At 44.7% G+C, this 24,148-nt stretch overlaps 1 protein-coding gene and 1 long non-coding RNA gene across 14 annotated transcripts in view; one reads left to right on the plus strand and one right to left on the minus strand.

Moving 5' to 3' along the window:
* Positions 1–23,713, minus strand: part of CHD3 (chromodomain helicase DNA binding protein 3) — a 47,256-nt gene extending 23,543 nt beyond the window's left edge. For 11 of the 12 annotated variants that reach the window (XM_079904418.1, XM_079904415.1, XM_079904416.1 and 8 more), the window contains exon 1: positions 1,286–1,573. In XM_079904418.1, the coding sequence (XP_079760544.1) occupies positions 1,286–1,559 (274 nt within the window). In that variant the 5' untranslated portion in view covers positions 1,560–1,573. Of the gene's footprint in view, positions 1–1,285; positions 1,574–22,157; positions 22,330–22,926; positions 23,146–23,275; positions 23,353–23,445 lie in introns of those variants that run through there. The other variant, XM_079904412.1, reaches the window with a different exon arrangement.
* Positions 884–24,144, plus strand: LOC307177324. 2 transcript variants are annotated; one of them, XR_013825022.1, is made up of 3 exons: positions 884–1,184; positions 3,045–3,142; positions 24,009–24,144. It is a non-coding gene; the product is annotated as an uncharacterized lncRNA (long non-coding RNA). The 2 variants fall into 2 exon arrangements; XR_013825023.1 differs by lacking the exon at positions 24,009–24,144 and adding an exon at positions 23,238–23,334.
* Positions 24,145–24,148: the final 4 nt, after the last annotated feature.

Raw genomic sequence — 24,148 nt, forward strand, 5'->3', positions numbered from 1 at the left:
CCGAAAGATGCTCACTTAGAGTCTATTCTGAAAAACACTAGCTGAACACTCTGGAGAGTGGCCGGAGTGGGACCACTGCTGGGCCCCCCGCGCGAGGCAGCGGTCAGGCCCCTCCACCGCGGACGGAACTGCCCAGACAGTGCGGGTGACTTGTCATCCCCGGGGAGGGGTGCTGAGTGACGGTCAAGCTGCGGAACAGCTGGGTGGGCAGTTCACGCCCCCCAACGTGGTCAGGGTGTGGGTGGTTTCAGCGGGAGAGTGAGTGACAGTGAATGGCAGCCACGTGAGAGTCACAGCTGGGCAGCTAGGCCACCCCAGACTGACGGGGTCATGGTGGGGGGGGCGCACTTGACACAAAAGAGCCCAGAGCAGAGGAGAGATAAAGGGGGTGGGGTTGGGGGCATCTGGTCTTCCAGACACTCTCCTCTCTGTCCCCAATTTTCAATGACTGCTCTCCGTAGTACGAGCCGGAGAGAGGGGGCAGGAACCAGTCTCATTCCAGGAAGTGGTCCGCGTGGAGTGTGGCCACCACCTGCCCCTAGTCGTCAGCCGCCCGCAAACATTCACCCGACCCCTCCCCCACGTGCCACCGCACGCTCCAGAGTTGGCGGGCACCGAAGTCTCCGCAGGTGCGGGGGGGTCCGATGGTCACCCGCTCCCCCCGGCCTTCCCAACTCCTGACGGGGGGGTGAGGGCCGCGGTCCACTCCTCGCAGACAAACCCCACTTCGCCTCGGTCCAACCCCACCGGGGCCGAAGCCCCAGGGGCGCCCGCTCGGCCGCCCCTCCCCCACGCGCCCCTCCCCCACGCCGCCGTCCGGCCGCCAGGGTCTCCGCGGTCCCTCGCGCGGCCAGGGAGGGGGCCCTGGCTTCGCCTCGGCCGTTTCCTGCCTACCCCCTCCCCGCCGAGGGTTAAAAAAAAAAATCTCCTCCTCCTCCTCCCCCGAAAGCCGCGACCGAGTGGCCCGGTCCGCGCATGCAGCTCGCGCCCAGCGCTCTCCAACCCGGGCGGCGGCGGCGGCGGCGGCGGCGGCGGTGGCGACGGGGGAGGGGTGCGGCGGGGGAGGGGAGGAGGCCTGGCCCGGCGGCCGCCGCCGCCGCCCGCCCGGACCGCCCGGACCGCCGCGGGGCGACGGGCCCGAGACGGCGCCCCGCGCCCCGGATTCGCCTCGGCTCGGCCGCGCGGTGGGTGCCTCGCCCCCGCCCGGGCCTCGCGCGCCCGCGGCTCCGGCTCGGTCTGGGGCGGGAGGGGGGGCGCGGGGGGGGGGGAGTCAGCGGCCGCTTACCTGGCGGTGGGGGTGGCGGCGGCGGCGGCGGGGGCAGCGGCGGCGGCGGCGGCGGCGGGAAGAGGTGGCAGCCGGGGGGGCTGTGGCGGTCGCGGCCCCGGTCGTGGCCCGGCCCGCGCCCGAGTACTCCCTCGTCGTCGTCCTCCTCGTAGTCCTCGTCGGCCGCCTCCACCTCCTCCTCCTCCTCGTCGCCCTCTTCTTCCTCCTCTTCTTCCTCCTCCGACACCACCATCTCCTCCTCCTCCTCCTCCTCGTCCCTCAGAGGGGAAGCCATCCTGTGGCTCTGGCCCCCCCACCACCCCCCCACCCACCGCCCGCCCGCCTCCCCCACCGCTACCACCACCACCTCCTCCTCCTCCTCCTCCTCCTCCTCCTCCTCCTCCTCGGCGGCGGCGTCCTCCTCCTCCTCACCGCCTCCCCCAGCCCCCAAAACCCCCGGGCCACCCCCCTCCGAAACCCCCCCCTCGGGGCCGCCGTCTGACGAGGGGGGCCAAACCACCCCCAAAAATTTTCTTGGGGAGAATTGAGGACTTTTTTTTTCTTCTCTCCTTCCTCCCGAGAGAACAAGAGAAGAGGATTAAAAAAATATATATATATATAAAAGTTTTCGACTTCTCTCTACCCCCCTTTCCGTTGCTTTAAATATATTTAAATTCTGAGGGGGGCGCTCAGAAATATTTCTCAGAGCTGAGGCACTAAGATGGCCGCCTGGAAATTATTTTTAAAACAACCCCCCCTGCAGCACCGCCACCCCCTCCGTGAAGAAAGGGAGAGGGGGGAAAAATCCCCTTTTAAAACAAAATGGCTGGCTTAATATTTCATTTTTCACCCCCCCATTCTCCTCCCTGTTATACCCCCATCTCCTAGCCTCTACCCAGAAACCCACAAATTTCTCCCTTTTTTATAACTGATTAGTGCACAGATTAATAGAGATATTTTCCTTGTGTACTGAGTGTGTGTGTGTGAGTGAGTGTGTGTGCGCGTTGGGGGGGGCATGAAGGATTTCTGCATAAAACAAAAATGGCTGCTGTGGCTAACTCCCCCCTTATAAAAAAATATTTGAGGGGGGGCATTAATCAGTACTCATGCTCAGTCTGACATCAGCATAAATTGTTAAAGGTTAACTAGTTAGATACTAGTCCAACTAGATTTAAATTTTTTTTTCTTTACTAGTCTCTTCCTCCCCACCTCCCTTCTCTTAAAGAAAAGCTTTTTTTTTTTTTTCTGAATACTTCAGAAGGGAGTGGTTTGATGTGAAGGTTTTTTTTTTCCCCTTCAGGCATTGAAAAGGAAAAAGATGAAATATATGTTTATATATAACTCTGTTTCTACATACCTCATTGAAGTCAAAACGCATTTAATTGTCTATGTATCTTTTAAGTGAGAAGGGGTACTGGATTTTTTTTTCTTTCTTTAAAAAAGTGATAGAAATCCTAGTGACTTTTGGGGGAGAGATATGAATAGATACGATGATTGAGTTTTTTTCAAAGGAGTCCATGTTTGATTCTCCCCTTTGCCCAGCCTTTTCAGTGATTTATAATTGTAAATTTTATCCTCACTCTTTTCTCCTTTACCTCGCCTTCCCCTCCCCCCAATTACTTGAATATAAAATTCATCTGACGTGGGAAATTGATTTAGGGGGTAAATAGAACAGATTTTTAGAATAAAGGGGAAAGAGTTAAGTCTGAAGATTGTGAAATTATTTTCTCTTTTAAGTCTGAAGATTGTGAAATTATTTTCTCTTTTCTCCTGTTTTCAGTATATTTCCCTTCCTCCATGATCTCCAACACTGATAGAGTGGAAGAAACTGAGGTACCATGAAAAAGAAAAGTAACTGGGATTGAGAAAAGGAAAGAGGTAGGGGGTTACACTCAGATTTTCATCTGACTTTCTGACCCATGGTTTCCCACTGTACTCCAATGTTTATCTTTAAAGTGGTATCAGGAATCAGATGGAAGGTTGAAAAGGAGTCCAAAAGTAGCGTTCTCATCCAGAGATTTGGTCAGAGAAGTCATAAAATAAAACTTGCCAGTTGAGCAATGCTAGCAGAGGAAGAAGGGCAAATAGCTCAGTTCAACCCTATTTCGTTCTTGTCACCCTTTTCTTACTACAGTTTCCTCCCATTCTTTTGATCTCACTTTGACCTTTTCCTTGCTTCCCATCCCATGCCTGTGGAATCATTTCTCTCCTGGGTTATTTCTCTGTCTCTTGAGTATAGCTGCCAGCCACCCAGCAGCCCCTGAAGAAGGAGGGGTAGGTAGGCAGCAACCAGAAAGTAATAGTGACAGGGCATATTTTTGCTGACAAGGTTTAAATATTCTTTATTGATGTGCCACCCCCCAACCCCAGCTAATGCTCTTTATTGAGCATTGATTTCCATCTTTTTCTTAACCTGGACTTCGGAGTTCTCTTGTTTCTGCTCCCATATCATTCCTGTACTGAGTGTAACTCCTATTCTCTTCCATTTGATTTTGTTATGTCCTCTTTCTCGGTCCTTGTGTACTAGTCCTTCTGGGTATCCCCCTCTTTCTGTACATGGGCTTCTGTGTATGTGTGTCTTTATTTTTTACCGAGACTGTCCTTTCTCATCCCTTGACTCTCAGGCTCTGTCACCTCTAAGTGACTTTCCATCTTTGTCTTCTTTCTGTTTACTTCTGTCTTCCGGGCTCTGACTGCGTGTGCCTCTTCCTCATGTGTGCCTGACTCCCCCTCTTTCTGGCCTCTCGGTGTGTGTCTGGGAAGAGTGTCCCCACGTGCATGTGGGCAGCCCTGCGCATCATGGTGCGCCCTCTCCCTCTGTGCTGAGCGCCTCTGCCTGCCTGCCTGCCACATGTGCCATGAGCTGCAGGTGTGGGGGGCGAAAGGTGGCTGTGTGCATCCCTGTACAAACATTCATCGTTCTCTCGAGTGCGCTTTGCATATGGATCTGTTAATTTGCCTGATTCTCCCTCTTGTCCATCTCCCCCTCTGCCTGCCTGCATCTCCCGTTCTCTCTTCTCTCCCTACTGATCTCTTGATTTTTTTTCTCTCCTTGTTTCCGCCTGCCCCTCTACCTGCTTGCTCCTAGCATGGTGTCTGCCTGCCTGTCTGCTCCTCCCGGACTGGCTGGCAGCCTCTTTCTCTCTCTGGTTGTCTGTCTGCTTCTCTGGCTGTTTGCCCACCACTCTCTCTCTAGCCATCTGTCTCCCCGCCTGCCTGTCTCTATCACTTTTTTAGTCTCCGTCTCTTGGTTTGTCTACCTTCCAGGCCCTACCATGGTTCCCTGTCTTGGTTTGCCTCTTATCTTGCCTTCTACTTGTTCCTTCTCTTCTTTATGTCTATTTAGTTCATGCTTTTTCCTGGCCTCCCTCTATGTATGCCTTCTTGCCTGTCTACTCTGCTTGCTTGCTGCTGTCCCACTGTTTAATGCTTGTATCTTTTTAGTGTGTCTGCTTATCAGCATTTTCTCCCTCGGCTTCTGCTGTTCCAAGCATCCCATCAATGGTGATAGTCTCGCTACCGCAGACCTGTCAGTGACCCCCTTGCCCCAAAGTCTTACCTGCCTTCTTGCCATATCCCCTACCCTGCCTTCTCTCACTGCTTGCCTCTGTTTCAGTTCTTTCTTTTTCTTTTTATCTTTCTGGCCCCTCACACAGTCTGCCTGCCTCAATCTTTTTGCCGTTTTCCCAGTCTCTCCTGGTCTTTCTGCTTTTTTGCTATCTGTCTGCCTGGCTGGCCCTTGCTGTCCACATCTCTGCTTGCTTTTTTTCTCCTCCTTTTTCTATCAGCTTTTACATAGATAGTGCATACACATGGTACAAAATTTTTAAAGTACTAAAAGTATCCAGTATGAGAGTAAGCCTCCCTCCTACCCCCCACTTCCTCTCCTCTGAGGTAGTCACTACACATTTCTTGGATCTTGTTCGAGAGAAGAGTCTACACATGTACGTCTAATTGCTTTTTGCTGCACTCCTTCCAAATTCTGTCCCCGTTTTGCTGGATGCTTCTTCCTCTGTCAGTCTGTCAGTACTCCTTCCCATTTCACTGGGCTTGCCATTTCTTGCTTCTTGTTTTTTTGACTCTATTTTATGGTACTTGTCTTTTTGATTGACTGCTTGCTAGTTACACGCTTTTACTACCAGGACCTGAGGTGTGCTTAGGAAGGGCTTGCCTCTGTCCTAATATCCTGTTCTGCTCTGCGTCTTGAGTTGTCCTGATGACCACACGCCATTGCTGGTCTCTTCATCACTGAACTATGTATTAATTGAGAAAAGCCATGAAAGCACTGGTAGTACTGAAAAATACCTTGTAAATATAGGAACAATTAATAAGTACAGATGGTTTGTAAGCTGAGCTTACATGCACATGGAGTAGATAGGGGCCCACTCTGCTTTTCCCAGTCTATATGAATTCTTTAAAGGAATATGAATCTAGATCCTTTTAGGTTCAGCAGTACTCTTAGGCTGTTGACCTAGGCCTGTCCAAGAAGTTTGTCTTCCTCCTAGTCTAAAAAACTCTGCTTCTTACTAACACTTTCTCCCTTTTTCATCCTTCCTTCTGGCTCTTCTCACATGCCACCTTAGAGATGTTATAACTCCTTGGGGGAAGCACAGACAACAGCCTCTATCCAGTTCTCTTCAGAAAGATGATGATAAAACTTTTACACACAATGCACTGTTCTTTCATTTTTGCTTTTTCACTGCCTGTATTCCTGAATTTAACTGTTTCAGCCTCTATCTCTGTCTCTCTCCTCTTTTTCCCTCTCTTCCTCTCTCACTTCTCTTTTCTTGGTTCTGTCTTTCCTCTTAACTGTCTGTCTTGGGCTCCATTCTAGCCTCTCTTTCTGATTGGCCACCTTCCCTCTCTTCTGTCTGATTGGCCTGTATCCCTCCATCACCCCATCTGTCTGCTGGATTCTCCCTGTCTGCCTGCAATAATGTATGTGATAGCACTTTATAAATTATAAAGCACTATGTAGTATAAAACGCTATTATCACTTCGTCTTCTTTCTTTGTTTATTGTTTTCTTTCTCTGTCTGCTTTCCTTCTCTCTCTCTCTCCCCCTTTCTGTTTGTCTGTCTGTCTGCGTCCCTCTTGGTGATCTTGCCTGCCTCTCTGTCTCTCTGTCAGTAATTCTCCTTTCTCTCCTTGCCAGCTTGTCTGGGTTTTTTGCCATGCTTCTTCTCTGTGTGCTCAGTTCTTGTGTCTCTCCTTCTGTGTTTCCAGGTTCCTCTCTATTTCTTTTAGCTGTCTATTCTGTCTGTCCTGAGGCCTTTCATATGTGCCTGTGTGTCTTGCTCTCTCCAGCTGCTTGTGTCCCTGCCTGTCAGTTCCAAAGTGGGCACCACTCTGCTTTTTTCTATCTTTCTGTACTTCAAAAAATAAAAATAAAATAAAAAATTAAAATACCGTATAACTAATTGGTAGGAGAGATTTTTTTTGTTTTTAATGAGAAGACCATTAAGGAAGTGAGAACAGGAACTCAGGAATACAGCTGTCAAATGCAAACCAGAAATTAGATGCCAACCCCTGCTGCTGCAAAAAAAAAAGAAAAAGAAAATTGTAAGGGACTCCCAAGCCAATAATAAGATTATTTATTGAAAGCAAAAGCTAGAAACATCCAGAGCTATAGTTTCTAACCTTTTTTTTTTGGATCATAGAAAGTTATAAACCCCTTTGCCCAGAAAAACTGTATCTACACAAAATACCACATATGTTATCCTGAAACCTATGGAGCCCAGGTTAAAACCCTGATGTAGGGAACCTATGAGAATGATTAATAGAGCACAGGCATGAACTCATGCAACAAGAAGATCAAAGGACTGAAAAAGCACTTTGCAGTCTGTGATTTACTACCGAAGGAGATGTTAAAGAGATTCCTAGTTATCTTTTGAAATATAGAAGTTAGTGGTAATAATGAAAGGCATGTAAACGCTGAGGATTTTCTAGGCTTAATCATGGAATTTTAGAGAGAAGGTCATCTAAACCAGTGTTTAGATGGCTAAGTAAGGTTGCCACCTGTCCTTTCCTGGGGAGCTGTGTCCTTTGTTCTGACATTATATATTTCTCATATATTTTTATATAAAATAAATGTGTAATATGCTATATTTATATGAAACAAATATGTAATATATATATGCTAATGTATTTAACAGTATATTATGTTTATCTAAAATGTTCTAAAAATGAGGTAGATCTGTGTTAGAAGGATGTCTATGATAGATGTTACAGGGAGAGAGAAGGAGAAAGAAAATGAGTTTTTATACTTCTGTACAACTTGAAAATTTTTCAACATACAGGTACTTGTGTTATAGTTACAAAATAATATTTTTATTATCTTTCTGTTAAATAATGGTGATGGGTATATAGGTTTGGTTTTGTTCTTTTTTTTTTTGGTTTTGTTCTTAATGTCATTAATTAGCGCAATAAAAAGTCAGGAACTCCATGTTGGTCACTAACTTTTTTTTTTTTAATGTTTTACTGGTCACTGTAATCTAAAAGTCTGGGATCTACTGCTTTAATCTAACCTCTTCTAGATTTCGTGAAGCAAGAAACCTCAGTCCTTCATATATCATAGTCATGACTTGCCATATTTACATGCCACCTATACTATTATATGCATACTATTTTCCTTTTCAATTCACTTTTCTTTAACTTAAACAAATGTCCTTTAAAAAGTAAATTTTATATAACTAAGAAATAATATCCGTAAATCCTTGATTTGATAAGGTAATTATAATTTTCCTAATTTATTTTAAAATACAAATAATTATTAAAAGTCAATAAAAATAAAAGCATCTTGCATGCTACCAGTGGTATAGGTACCGTATTTTAGGAAACATCACTTTAATCTAATTTTGTAGGTACAGAAACTGGGGCCCAGATGTCGAAAGGATTGCCTAAGATCAAGTTAGATGTTAGGGACAGAACCGGAATTTGAACCTGTATCTTCCAACTTCTAGTCTGCTGTTCTTTGTTCTATATACTAAATGACTTATAAGTCAATGGATGTCCTAGGGTTTTAAAGGAACTAATATGTAAAATTGATGGTCACATGTATAACTTACTTATAACAGCTGTACTACAGAACTGGCAATGGTTAATTTATCTAGTACATTATTAAACTGACATGTTTTCTGTTACAGAGTTCCACCTCTTATCGTCTACCCTAGAGAAACAGTCATCACACTTGTGCATGAGGTGACACATACAAAGATATTCATTACAACGTTGTTTGTAATAGCAAAAATTGGAAACACTCTAAATTTCCAACAGTAATGAATAACTAAATAAACTATACAGCAGTCAAGAAAAATGAGTTACATCTACATAGTCAGATTCTTTACTATATTGTTGAATGGAAAAAGGCATGCTGCAAAACAGTATATACATTATGATATCATTTATGTTCAGAGAAACTAAAAACAATACTATGTGTTTCTACAGATACATTTATATGTATATAAATTTCTTTTACAAATTCTGGACATATACATACCAAATTGGTCACAGTGGTTACTTTTGGGAAATAATAGTCAAGGGGGATATTTAGCTTTATTGATAATTTTGAATTTTTACAGTATTGTGTAAACAAATTTATGTAGTGTCATGATTACATTAACAAATGAAGCCAAATGGGACAAAAAGTAGTGTGATTTCTCTAAAGAAATCATTCCTCACTAATTTCTCGTTCTTTGAGGAGAAAAGTACGGAAGCAAAGTATAATCAATGTGTGTAATGTAGTTAGACTTTAGAGGACATTAGTGAGGTTCTAGTTTAAAAACTAATTAAAATATGAAGGGAAAAAAGGAAAGTTATAGAAGAGCATGTATAATATGGTACCATTGATGAAAGGGAAAAAAAATATGAATTTCCATAGAATATTCCTGGAAGAATACACAAGAAACTGTAGTCATTACTACTGGGAAGGGAAACATATTTTTTCATTGTTTTTCATTGTGCATCTTTTAAAGCAACTTGAAAATGTTTTAGTGACCAAGGGATTAGTTAGGTGGAGGGAGGAGAGACATTTGAGATCAGAAATAAACACACAAAAAAGTTAATTAAGGATATGTGGTAGTGATGATTGCTGTGGGCTGTAGAAATCTGAGAGTTCAGAGAAGAGAGCTCTTAGGGAGAGGAGGGGAGGGGGACTGAAGGACTTTCATATGTAGTTGTACTTGAAGTAGGCCCCAAAACATAACTAAGGCCTATATAGCAGAGAGGAGGAAGAAGGGCAGTTTAGGTTGAGTAAGAAACTATTCAGCAAGTAGTATGTGGACCTCATACAGCTGGAGTGGTAAGTTCATGATAGTAAGGAGGTTTGTTTTGTTTTGTTTGTTTTTATAAATTTATTTTATTTTTGGCTGCGTTGGGTCTTCGTTACTGTGCACAGGCTAGTTGCGGCGAGCGGGGGCTACTCTTGGTTGCAGTGCGTGGGCTTCTCATTGCGGTGGCTTCTCTTGTTGCAGAGCATGGGCTCTAGGCGCGCGGGCTCAGTAGTTGTGGCTCGCGGGCTCTAGGGCACACAGGCTCAGTAGTTGTGGCACACGGGCTTAGTTGCTCCACGGCATGCAGGATCTTCCTGGACCAGGGCTCGAACCCGTGGACCCTGCATTGGCAAGCAGATTCTTAACCCCTGCGCCACCAGGGAAGCCCAGAAAGGAGGTTTTTAATTTAAAAAATTATATCTATTATTGAGAACTATTTCACAGGTCCAAAAGAGTATGTATAACATACATCAACCACAAAGAATATTAAAATGAACACATGTATTCAGTATCGGTTTAATAAATATAACATTAGTAACATCTTTGAAGCCTCGTAATGGTCTTCCATATTTCACATTCCTCTCCTGCCCCCTGCCCTACCAGTATCCTGAATCTTGTGTTATCATTCACTTGTTTTTTCTTTGTGATTAGTTCCCTTTCCATCTGTAACTTTTTTCTTTTTAATTTAAGTACAGTTGATTTACAATGTTTCAGGTGTACAGCAAAGTGATTCAGTTATATACTTAGATATATATTCTTTTTCAGATTCTTTTCCATTATAGGTTATTACAAGATACTGAATATAGTTCCCTATATTATACAGTAGGTCCTTGTTGTTTATCTATTTTATATATAGTAGTGTGTATCTGTTAACCCCAAATTCCTAATTTATCCCTTCCCCCCACCTGTAACTTCTTAATTTTGAAAAACTTCAAGCCTACAGAAAAGTTGAAGAAGTACAGTGAGCACCCATATACTCTTCACCTGGATTTACTGATTGTTGACCTTTTGCCACACTGACAGAATGACAATGAGCAAATGCTTATGATCTAATGTTAATTGCATAAAACAATATAAAGCCATATATGTAGTATAATCACAGCCATGTAGGTACTAGAAGGAAGTGGTTAAAATGTTAATACTGGTTTCTGCTGAGTGGTAGGGATAAGAGTGATTTTTGTTTTGCATCTTTATGCTTCTCTACCTGGAATTTTCTGTAAGTAACACATATTCTATAATGAAAATTTAAAAATCTTTTCAAGTTTAAAAAAATAATCTTAAAAATATATGGAGAGAGAGAGAACAGGAGATAGTATCTAACATGTGTTCATCAAGTTTGGTAGTCCCAAAAAGTTTAAAACACAGTAATATGGAAAATAAACATAGGTACAGACCTCATGTCTGAAGGAATCTAATTCTTTTTCTGCAAGGTTGTTTCCCATCTTGTGTGAAAAGGCCCTATTTCTTTAAGGCTCCAGCAGTCTGGCTGTTTACCCCTCCACTTCTCTCCCTGGCTGTCATCTGCTTTCCTCCCGATCATTCCCCTCATTCATCGAAGACTGACGCTTGGCTCAGTCCTGCCCTCGACGCTGTAACCAGAGACCTTTCTCACCATTTCCACTTCTCTCTCCCACCTCTAGGAAATAGTAGTAGATTCTTACCTGTTCTGAAATATTAAATTCAAGCCTCCTACTTTGGCTACAGCTTTCTATCCTTCCAGCTCTCTCATTTATTCACTATTTTGGACCCATGAGACCCTGTAATCCCTTAATTCTTCCATTTTCTCCTAATCAGCTCTACCATGTTCTCCCCTCCTTCCCTGTCCAACTTAGATTCCATGGTCTGTCATTTCAGCCACTCTGCTGCCCGCGTCTCAGCACCCTCTTTATTTACCTCTTGCAGACCCCCAACCTTGGATCACTTCGGCTGTCTGTTTACACTCAGGAGCACTTTGCATGACCACATGGTGTCAGAACACCATGACCACTCCAGATTAGTGTCCCTGCTCAGAAATCCTTTTGCCTAGTCAGCTTCCTTTCGGTTCTCCGTGGTGACTTTTTCAAACCTTCCTCAAATTCCTCAAACCTCCTCCACCTTATGCTTCAGTAGAACATCTTATCGTCTCCCTCTAGGAGACAGATCATCAGATGAGAACTCCCTTGAAATACTGACACTAAGACTACATATTTAACTGTATTCGTATTTGTCCTTTGCTCCCTCCTATCCTGTCCGAAGCTAATGCCTACACTTGGGCTCTGGCTCCCAGCCTTGCCACCTTCTCAGGGTGTAATGGTTAACAGTGATCCCCTAACTCTCCTTTATCTCCCATCCTCCTTGCTGCTTCACAACCACATTTAAATGTACTCAAATCTCCCCAACTTTAAAAGAGACACTCTGGACCCCTAAGCTGCCACCCTACCTCGCTGTGCCCACTCACAGCCACGCTTCTTGAAAGAGTTGTTTACACTCAGGCTGCTTTACTTGCCTACTCATTTTCCAACCCTCTGCCCAGCCTCTCTACAGAAACTGCTTTCGCAAGATGACCAACAACCTGGTTACTGAACTAAGAGGAAATTTCTGAGTTCTTAACTTGAACACCCCCTTCTTGAAATAGTCTTTGTGATCTGTGTGAGTCTGTGATCTCACATCTGCTCATACTTCTGTTGCTGCCTTTTAGCTAAATCCTTTCCTTTGCTATTCATTGAGTAAAGGGGATACCTTAAGAAGAAAAGGAAGGGATTTCCCCGGCGGTCCAGTGGTTAAGACTCTTCCTCAACCAGGGATCGAACCTGCGCCCTCGGCAGTGAAAGCACAGAGTCCCAACCACTGGACCGCCAGGGAATTCCCTCCCAGTTTCTTTTAGACCTGCTTTGATTGACCACTATGATGGAAACAATATAACAGTCCTATACAAAATGGCAAAAACCAAACATTTTTTTCCCCTTTGACATTGCCTTTTAACAGTTTCTTAATAGGTTTTCACTGACTGGCCAGCCAGAATGCCTTGCTTTCCACCTACTGTTAAGCCCTGGTTATTTCAGCAGAACTGCCCTGACACCTTTCCTGGCGAGCCCCAAGCTGTCATCCTCCTGCCCCTTTGCTTGCTCCTGGGCCCTTTCCCCACCTATCTCTCTGGATAGGGAGAGTTAATTTCAGACTAAATTGGATATGATTAGTAAATTAAAATTGACTAATTTTTTTTTAAAAAGATGCTGTATTCCCAAACTATATAACTTCTAAAATGTATTCCAGAGCCAAGTAATGAAGTTATTCACTGCCTCCCTCAGAGGAAGAGTTTGAGCTGTGGATTCAGGTAGCACCTGGAATCCAAGTTCCGCCACTTACTAACAGTAACCCTGGGCAAGCAGCTTATCCCTCAAGTCTCAGCTCCCTTATCTGTCAAACAGGGATATTAATGCCTACCTCACATGGCTGTAGTGAAGATTTTGAGCTAACTTACATAAAGCACTGGCTGTAAGGCACTTGAGAGTTGGTAGCTAGTGTTCTGAACAGTCACGTTTACTATTCGCCATTTCTCACTTCAGAGGGATTCACTTAAGATGCTTGTAAGGTGAGAGGATTGACAACCTGGGTTATGAATAACACCTTAAACTGAAGGAGCAAAGGGCCGACTTTAGTTATTCTTGTTCCCAATAGTTGCCCCATTTCCTTGCTTTCCCCTGCTTTATTTAAATAAGATCAACTCTGGTATGATATGAAACAAACCACATTTTACTATACTCAGTTCTCCCAGTAGAGGCACAAACACTGTTGTTAGGTTAGAAACCAAATGTTAGTCACAGATACGGTCTACTAATTTCCTAATCATGACAGATGTTCCCTAGATGCTGAATAGTGTGGAATCTCAGGAAATCCCAAGGGAAGCATTCATTACTAAATAAAGAATGGCTAGCACAAGGAGAGGGAAGAAAACTAAAAATTTCGAGTGCCTGTCCCAAGGGCCTTTAGTACTGCTGGGCATTTCCCCATACCTTATATTTAATCTTCTCAACCACAGTGTAAGGTAGCTTCTTTTTAAGTGACCTTGTCCTGGTTTATGCCTGTTGCCCTTAGTGAATCCTTACTTCTATTGTTCATATTTTGTGATTGAAGAAATGGAATCTAAAAGAAGAAAAGTATTCTGTCCATAGTTACAAAGCCAGAAAACTCCTCCCTGTGCAGCTGGATTTCTTCTGTGAAGCCCTCATTCATACCTCATCCATCTACTGTCTGACTTCTCTAACACACCACTGTTTTGCTGTTCAGTAAATGTGTGGATGCTCAAGTCCTCACCTTACTTGACTGTGTGACATTTCACACTGTTTACCATTCCCTCCTCTCAAATACTCTCTCTTTCGCTTCCCAGGCACCGTTTTCCAGGGTCTCTCTCACCACTTTGGCTCGTACTTCTGAGTCTCCTTCTCCTCCCCTCCCTTAGGTATTGTTCCTCCCAGGCCTTGCATGTAGATCACACTTTATTCTTTGAGGTGATCTCATCCTTGACTTTGGTTGACAGTTACTCACTGCGGGTAATTCCCAAACCTTTAACTCTAGCCGAGAGCTCTATTCAGGATATCGTACCACATATCTGGTAAGATCTGGACATCTGTGTTTCCATGTCCTGGAGTTACTTCAGATAGCTAACTAAAAACACATCATCTTCCTTCCCCATGAAACTCTTCTTCCAAGCATTTCCCTCCTCTGTCAGTGGATTCATCATCCTCCACCCAGGCCAGAAACTTGGGTGTCATTCTTGACTCCTCCCTCTGCCTCAGACCCCCTCCCAATAAATTATTGAGTTGTGTAATTCTCTCTTAACTTCCGTTTATCTCCTCTGATCTCCACTGCCACTAACTCACCTCATTCCGGCCACCTTCATCTCTTTCCTGGACTGCTGCAATAGCATCAGTCTCCCTGTCTCCACTCTCTCCTCTCTTTTTCTCCCCTCCAATCCATCCTCTCTTGACATTCAAAAATGCAATTCTGATCGTGACATTCTCCTTATAAAACCCTTAACCTTGAATTGTACACTTTAAAAGGGTGAATTTTATAGTATGTGAACTGTATCTCAATTAAAAAAAAAACTTAACCTGATTTACAAAGTCTCGCAGGACCTAGTCTGGCCTCCATGTCTCTTACTGCCCACTCTCTTCAGGCCTCCCATCTCCTCTTGGCTTTACCGTTCTGCATTTCCTTCTGCGTCTGAGCTCTCCACATACTCTCACTGCCAAACTCTGCGCTCTTCATGCTGTTTACTCTCCCTCCTTACCCACTCTCACTTCTTCGCTTGGCTGCCTCCTCGTACTTCCGGTCTCAGCTTTAGATGATGTTCTCCAGAAAGCCTTCCCTCATCTCCCCAGACTGGGTGTAGATATTCCCAAGGCATTTCTCTGAGAAAGTGACATTTAAGCAAAGCCTTTAAGGGGCAGGAGTTGGCCAGGTGATGAGTGGAGGGTGGAGTGTCCCATGCAGAGGAACAGCATGTGAGAAGGCCCTGGCAGAAAGGAGCTTGGGGGAGTGTCAGAAACTGAAAGGCCAACAGGGAGATAAAGAAGGGGCTTGGGCAGGGGGGAAAGGATGGATTGGGTGTTTGGGATTAGCAGATGCAAATTATTATAAGTGGAATGGACAGAAAACAAGGTCCTACTGTATAGCACAGGGAACTATATTCAATATCCTGTAATAAACGATAATGGAAAAAAAGATGAAAAAGAATGTGTGTGTATATGTGTATGTGTGTGTGTGTGTGTGTATATATATTTACATACATGTACACACACACATATATAACTGAATCACTTACTGTATAGTAGAAATTAACACAACATTGTCAATCAACTATACTTCAATAAAATAAATTAAAAATATAAAAAAAGAAGAGCCTGGAAGAGGCAAATCATGCAGGGCCTTGTGGACAACCGTAAGGGTGTCCTATGTCCTCTTAAGAGGAGTTGGAAGCCTTTGAAGACTTTAAACGGGGGAACTTTAAAAGCTTCCCCTTAAGGACCTACTGTAGAGCACAGGGAGCTCTACTCAGTACTCTGTCATGACCTATATGGGAAAAGAATCTAAAAAAGAGTGGATATATGTATATGCATAACTGATTCACTTTGCTATACAGCAGAAACTAACACAACATTGTAAATCAACGATACTCCAATTAAAAACAAAAAAGCAAACAAAACTTCCCTTGGCCGCTTTATATAAGTAGAAGCAAGGTGAAAAGAGGCTCACAAACTTCTCTGAATCTCCCACTAACCTGTAAGCTCCTGAGGGCAGAAATTATGTCTTCTTATTTAGTGTATTCACAGAGTCCAGAATTGTGCCTGATACACAGCAGATGCTCAGTATTAGGTTAATGAATTGAATAAATGGATGGTGGGGCCAGGATTCCAACTTTGGTTTTCAAGAAAGACTCAGCACTCCGCTCCTACCCGAGACTGATTGGATATCCCTCCTTTTGCCTCCAGTGCATCTGTGGTCAATTGTATTTTCCAGAAATGGCTACAAAAACAACTCACATCCAGCATGCTCTTATTACAGTGTGACTTTGACACTCTTCCCACTGAAAAGTGAGGTCTAGTTCTTTCCCCTTGGATTTGAGGTGAGGTTATAAAAGGTGCTTGAGGCTCCTCCTGGTTCTCTTGGGACACTTGCTCTTGGAACCCAGCTACCATGCTATGAGGAAGCCCAAGCTGCCCTGAGAATGGGGTCTTCATGGAGAAGAATCCATAGACAGCACCAACTTGCCAGCCATTTGTGAGTGAGCCATTTTGAAAGTGAATTCTCCAGCTTCTAGTAATCCAACCAGTTGATGCCTTTTGGAACGGAAATGAGCTGTCCTCACTGAACCCTGCCCAAATTACAGACTCATTAGCAAAATAAATGGTGGTGGTTTGAAGCCACTTAAGTCTTGGGATGGTTTTGTTAAGCAGCAGTAGGTGACTAGAACAGCAGCCTATGTTTGTCATGCAGGGAGGTGATGCCACTCAGTGGTTAAGTGGGTGGCCTATGACTGTCTTGTTTCAAAGCCCACCTTTGCTGCTTAGTATGACCTTTGGCAAGTTACTTAACCTCTCTGTGCTTCAGTCTCCTTCTTTCTTCAGTGTAAGTAAAAACAGTATTTAAGTTTGTTATGATGATTAAGTGATTAATGCAGGTAAATGCAGAACTACAGGTAATACAGATCAGTCTTTGTGATTATCTCAGGCAAGTCTCTGATCATTCAGCCATCACTGTCTCTTGTAATTCTGTTTCTTTGTCTTTATAGTACTTTTGGTATTTGTGTGTGTGTGTGTGTGTATATAATGTGTTCATATATGTATATGTGTATATACACATACATAATATATAGCTTTTAGCACTATCTGAAATGATCTTGTCTACATGTTTTTTTATCCCACCAGAGTATAAGTCCCAGTAACGCAGGAACCTTGCCTGTCTCATTCACTGCTGTATCCCCAGTACCTGGAACGGTACCTGGCACAAAGTGCTTATTAATAACTTTTTTGTTAATGAATGGATGAATAGCACTTTCATACTTCTTGTGGAAGACATCACTAGTTCCTACCCAGTATCCCTTCTCATTCCACAGTAGTGGTCCCTGGTTTTGTTGTGGATGTCAATACAAAATACTGTCCCAGACTCCCTTGCAGCTAAGGGTCATTGTGTAATACATGTCCTATCAATGAGACGTAGTCAAAGTTCTGCTAAGGATGTCTGGGAAAATTTTTTGCTTTGATTTAGGCACTGCCCTTTCATCCTTCCCCTCTTCCTCCTTCCTGCCCACAATACGGACAGGAAGTAGAGCAACCAAAAAGGAGATAATCATGAAGACAAAAACAGGAGCAACCTGTGATGTTGATGAACTATCTAGTGGAGTCACTACACCACAGACTCTCTCATTATGTGAGAAAATTTAACCCTTTATAGTTAAGCCCCAGCTCAGCCTTCTGTTACTTGCAGCCAAATACATTCTCACCTGATACACTGTGGTAGAGTAATATCTACTCCTATAGGCTGTTCATTAAGGGCAAGGAAATATTTCCTCCTCCTTACTGTTCTCTAGGAGGACTGGAAGAATTTATCAGCACAAATGTCACTCACTGTCCAGATCTCTTCTGCTCTCTTCAAATAGTGAGAGTGGGCAAGTAGCAAGGGACACCACAGTATCTGAATATATTTGACTCCTGAGTTCACATATTTCAAGTAGTGGGGGTTACATTTGCCATTTATTCCTGAAACAAGCATGTATTTATTGCCACTCTATGCCAGACATTATATGGCTGTTGGGGATACAGAGATGATTAAGTCAGATGATTGAAACTGGATGCCCAAGTTCCCACTAAACATTAAGCTCCCAAAGGATGGGAGCTGGGCGGCTCCCAGTAAGAAAGGGACTTAATTCTAGCAGTGTCTCATCCATATTGTTCCTCGTCTCAACCTTCTTGACCCCTGATCCCATTTTAATGGCCTCAGTTCACTTATTCACTCACCACCTTTTGTGTGTGTGAGTGTTTCCCTGGGAAATAGATATGGACTGCATATCTATTTGTATTTTGAATGCTTAATCTTTGACTTCCAAGACCATTCAGGTTTCAGATTGTCTGCTTTCTCTACAGCTAAGCCTCCATGCACTCTTGCTGCTCCATCATAAAGTGGCTGTTCTCCCATTATCAACACATCTATGTAGTTAATCTAAACTCAGCTGTGGGGACTGGGTACATTAACCTTATCCTGATGTCATGACTCGGTGTTATGGTCCCAAGTCCAAATGATAGATCCCCTCACTCAGCTCCAGGGTATGTACAGATCAGAATTTGGGGCAGTAAAATGTTTCAGACTAGTTATAAACTTAGCCCCAAGGCTTCAAGTTTTAGGAATTGCCGCCATGGGAACACAGGTGTATCAGGTTGAAGTAGACCATTGAGGCAGGTGCCAGGAATCCAGGAACCACATTGTATTGTCACCTTTGATATTTTACTTTTGAGGGTCTTTATTATTGTGCTTGTGTGTGTACTATTTCAGGGGCAGGGGGTTGGGCCATTTTGAGACTGATGGAAATTACAGCACCCTTCTCCAAGATAATACACATCTGCGCGCGCGCGCGCACACACACACACACACACACACACACACACAATTTAGAAGTCATTTCTGGAGGCCCAGGTTAAGAACCCAATTGTGATTTGCCATGAAGGTGGAAACTTTTCTGTACCCTAATTTGGTCCTTTACCATGTACTATTTTCATTTACCTTTTCATGTGTGTATGTCTTAGCCCATTGAGTGAGCAAGCTTCCTGCAAAGAACATACACCTTTTTATGACCCCCAATGATACTTGATATAGTGACTGAGCCTTGTGGGAAATATTTGCAAATTGAGTTCTTTGAAGCTGCTACGATTTACTGAGGACAGGCAACGTTCCTTTCAATATACCACCCACCACCCGACCTCCCTACGAAATGGAAGAGATCACTACCAAAGGACCTACAGTCGTGTTCTATTTACTTCCTAGGTTTTAGGACTGGGCACTATTTACATACTCCTCATGCAAATATACAGTCTTGGATATTTAGAGAACCAAGGTAGTGCCTAGTAGAAAGCTTTATACAAACAAAACAAAACAAAACCCTCTAAGAATAAATGAACATACTCTATTATCTTAAAAATCTGTGATCTTTATTCCTTCCATAGTTCTGTGCCTCACCCTGTACATACCCACACCTGTAATCAGACCCCTTACTTGTCCTATCCCGTGAGTTTTATTTCCCAAACTACACTCCTTTCCTGGCATGTGCTTATGGAAAAAATTAAAAATAGGAATAAACCTAATGCTAATGGAATAGTGCCCATGTTGTTTTCCCTTTTTTCTGATCCTTCCCCCTCACCTGTACGTTTCCACAGGCTACCTTTAATCCTAACCTGTTTAGAACTTAGGAGTGTTTTCCCTCATCCGGGCCCCTTTCCCTTCACTCTGTAGGAGACTACAGCCACCTGGTGGCCATGTAGAGAAAAGACAGGTCGATTGCCTCAAAAATCTGGTGAGAGGAAGAACCTCTATGGAGTAATTTTTGGTCTTGGATCTATGGCGAACAAGGAAAGAGAAACCTGTGGATAGAGATGACAGCATAGGATCCAGACATCCTATTTCTTGGTCCCACCTTGCCCCCCACCAAGGACACAACATCCCATCCACTAGTTATTAGAGGCAGAGGAATTCACTTAACATTTGAGTTCATTCAGTCAAAATTTATTGAGCAGCAACTGTGTGCCCAACACTGGCAATACAGCAGTGAACAAGATGGACACGATCTCTGCCCTCATGAGTTTACAATCTAGCAGCCAGCCAGCCAATTACATCCATAATTTTAACATTACTATTGTAATAAGCACTCTGAAATTTAACAGAAAGTCCTGACCTGCATCGAGAAATCAGCAAAGTCTCTGTGAGGAAGAAACATGTAGGATTAGCAAGGTGGGAGATGGAAGAGTGTTGTAAGCAGAGAGAACAGCCTGTGTGCCGGCTCTGAGGCAAGAAAACCTTTAGTGAACAGAAAGCCAGTGAACAAAGAGGGGTGATGCAAGGTAGAGGCTGATATATGCAAGGTCTTTGGATTTAGCACTTGATTCCAAAAGCAGCTAGAAGCCACTGAAGAATCTGAAGGAGGAAAGTTAGATGTTTAGGTTTGTTTTTCAGAGCTCACTCTGCTGTGTGTGGAGGACAGAAGAGGAAATGGGAGGACTGGTTAGGAAGTTATCGCAGCAGTCCAGACCAGAGGTGATGATAACAGCTTCGAGAAAAGAAGATGGATTCCAGAGATGTTTAGGAGATAGAATCTACTTGGAGAGTGACTGGGTGTGTGAGGAAAGGGATGTGTTTCTGGCGAGAGGTACTAAAGTAGGAAACCCTGGAGGAGGGACGAGTTTGGGCAGATCCCATAGGCACAGGCCCTGAGGCTGGGGTTACAGCAACAGCATAGCTTTGGTTCTCAAATAGTTTAGGGTTTAACTGAGCAAACAAGATACACATGAAACAACTGCAGGTGGATACAGATGTCTTCACCTCTGTCCATGCCGTTCATAGTCAGCCCCTCAGCACACTCCTCTGCAGCCTACCCAGTGTCTCATAGGGGGCCACCTTCCACAAAGATGCACTAACATCTCTCTGCTGCTTTTTTAGCCTGCTACTGTCAAGAAATTCACCTGTGATTCTCATCTTCCCTCCTTAGGTCATAGGGGACCAAATCTGGCCACTGCCCTACATGGTTGTTCTCTTTTGAACACCAGGAGTTTTCTGACTTAATTAGCTCCTCTCTTTTTTTTTTTTTTTTACGCGGGATCCTCCCGGACCCGGGCACGAACCCGCGTCCCCTGCATTGGCAGGTGGACTCCCAACCACTGCGCCACCAGGGAAGCCCCAATTAGCTCCTCTCTTTACATCACCTCTGTCAAGCCCCTTCTTGCAGAGTCACCATCTGGCAAAGTCGACCCTGTCTTCCTCATCTTTCCCTCAGAAGCACAGGCCCATCATGAATATACATGCCTACTTTTTGCTCCCCCTTCTAAAGTGTCCCAATCCAAAAGCCCTTTCCCACTCTAATTTTCCTGGAACCAGTATATACCCACCTCTTTGCCTCAGAAAAGTCAGAGGAAAGTTTTCCTACGGGATTAACCATGAAGTAGACTCATCAGCTATTACTCAGCTTACACTTGGCCTTCCCTGTGTCCTCTCTACCACTGCAGAACTGTGCTAAGTCCCTTCCAAAGGCAATAACTAAAAAAACAAAACAAAAAAGCACAACACCGCGGCTGACTACCCAATAGGCCTACAGGTTCCCATTGTGCAGTGAGCCTGGACATTGAGAAGAACGTAGACTTTGGAATTGGGAAGACCTGGGTTTGCAATCTGGTTACTAAGTAGTGTGGCTTTTGCGCTATTAAATCTTACTAAGCTTCAGAAGATTTATCTGTAAGTAGTGGTAATGGTATCTGTCTTATGGATAGTTGTATTAAATGAGGTGTATAAAGCACATAGCATAATATCTAGCCTGAATTACCTGGTGGCTGCCGAATACTAGTCAGAAGAGAGATTAGCCAGTTTTATATGGCGAGTGATATAGACACTTCCTATTCCTGTCTTTGTAGATCCCATCTTCCTACAGTCATCCCATTTCCATCATTGCCAGAAAAGTTCTTCCATCCCTCATCCCTGTGTAGGACTTCTCTTTCTCTTACTATCAAAAAGTTCTGCCTGAGCTCTATCTGACTATCCTCTTCTACATCTCCATGATCTAAGATACTTTATTTTCTTGTATCATTCCTAAAAATTAATTCACTTCTAGCGTTCTTCCTAACTTTCTCAGAGTAAATTGTAACTAACCCGAGGAATAGGACCTTTACACTTCAGTAGGGAATGGGAACCTCAGGCCAGCTCCCAGAGTAGAATGGAGGTCTAGGTCCAGGTACCGCCCTCCCTGCCCCATCCCCATCTCTTTTCCTACAGGTCACAGAAACAGCTAAACTCAAAATATGTCTTGAGCCTACATGAGCATACATCTCTCTTTCTATAGCTCTGTGAGGTCATCACTGAAGTACAGCAGTACTGCAGGTGTGTAGAGCGTACTGTCCATATTGAGATAATCAAATTCTTCCTCCTCATCCCGGATACCATTCTCTTCCAGGGTATAATCCATGTTCAGGTTCTTCCCTTCATATTTCCATGTGTAGCTGGCAGCATGTGCGTTATAGAGGAGGTAGCGGTGTAGGATTTCCCACATTGATTCCAGGGCCCCCACCTGGAGAACACGAAAGCACCCCACCCAGAATTGTGGGTTGAACGAGCAAACACACACACACACACACACACACACACACACGCAAAGGCCAGGAACCCAAAGCTGGGATCAGAGTGCCTCCCTTGGCAGAGAGCAGCTTAAGGCGCTCCACAGTCCCAGAAATAAAGTTGGAGCTCCAGCATGCAACGAATGGCCCCCAAGTCCTACCTGCCTTTATGGCAGCCACTTGTAATAAACAAATGGCCCTAAAGTCACTGCCCCCTCACCTCATCCCCACAATAGAGTAGACTAATAAGAGAGCCCAGTTGCAATTGCTGTACAAAAACACAGCGTGTAAGAGCTTCCGAGGACAACCATCACTAAGATGCACAAACTGTCACCCTGGGCTTAAGAAAAAGTCTCTTGTACCCTGTGGCCCAGCCACACCTTTAATTCCTAACCCTGGGGATGTAGGTGGTCTTCTTTCCTCAGTTACCCCTAAAAGGAAAGAAAATACAGCTCCCACCGGTTGTGGAGAGCTGCTGGCCTGCAGATCTGCTTGGAGATTTGCTGGGATTCTCGGTTCCCTCTAACCTGCCCCCGGGCACCAGTTCTCACCTCCAGAGTGTGCTCTTGCGACGTGAGCGTGTTAATGATGCGGATATTCCGGGTCTTGGCGGACAGCCGCCCCACCTCGTAACGCGACCCCTGCCACCAAGGCTTCCCGAAATCATTGGCCCAGTCCGAACGGGGCAGCTGAGGCGGCACGTGCAGAAAGCGGCCCCACGGGGTGCGGTATCTCAGGGAACCGGTCAGCGGATCTATGTGCTTGCGGATCTTTTAAGCAGGGTTTGAGGGAGGAGGGTCGGAGCAGTCACTATCTCGGGCTCTGTTTAGCCTCTGCTTTTCCTCTTCATCCCGCTCTCCAGTGACCCTCCCCCCAACCCCAGGTTCCAGCAGAACTCACGTCTCTGGTGTCTGGATCAAACCAGTGACTGATGTCCTGGCCCGCAACTTCCACGATGGGTTTCAGCAGCAGGTCTCCTGGGAAGGAGAAGCTGCCGTCAATGCTACCCATCCAAGAACCAAGCACCCCCCAAACACACCCTCGACGCTGGCCCAAAGTGTGGCGCTTACCCTTGTATTCCTGTGCCAACGGCGTTAGGTCGTACACGTTTCCCAGGTAAGACACCCAGAGGTCTTCGGGCTGGTTATGTTGGGCCACCTCAGCCGGCGTGAAATAGCGACGCTGAAAATACTCAAAGTCTGGCCCGGCCACTAGGCCCCGGCGTGCCATGGCTCTTGCTCTATCGGTCACCGACTCCTTTAGTTGCTTCCTCGCTTTTCGGCACGCACTCTCTGTTTCATCCTCCCTCTGGTCCGGGAGCTAAGGCGAGCGCGTTTATCCGCTGACATGGAAACCATTGTCCCTTTCCGGCCACCGGCCACTGAGATCAAACGCTGTAAATGGGCGAGAGGAGCGTGGGCTGCGCGTGCTCACGGGAAACGTAGTCCGATTCAGGCATTCAAGTAATTTGAGTTTTGTCCTCAGGAGTTCCGCGGGAAAGAGAACACACTCCGTTTTCATTCACAGTACCCTAGGCTACAGGGAGTATTCAGGACATACTGTCTCGCGAGGCAGAAAAACAAGGGAGGGGAGGAGTGTGATTATGAAAAAAGGTATTCTCGCTAAATTCCAGGGTTCCTTAAAGGATGTGTGAGAAACTAGAGTTGAAAATTTCTCGCGATATCTTGGTACATCCAACGTAATAGGCCTCAGTGAGCCTCAGCGCCGAAATAGAAGCTCGCGATACTTCTGCAGTTGCCGGAGACGAGGAGG

Source organism: Stenella coeruleoalba, assembly GCF_951394435.1.
Source record: "Stenella coeruleoalba genome assembly, chromosome: 19".
Classification (NCBI taxonomy): Eukaryota; Metazoa; Chordata; class Mammalia; order Artiodactyla; family Delphinidae; genus Stenella; species Stenella coeruleoalba.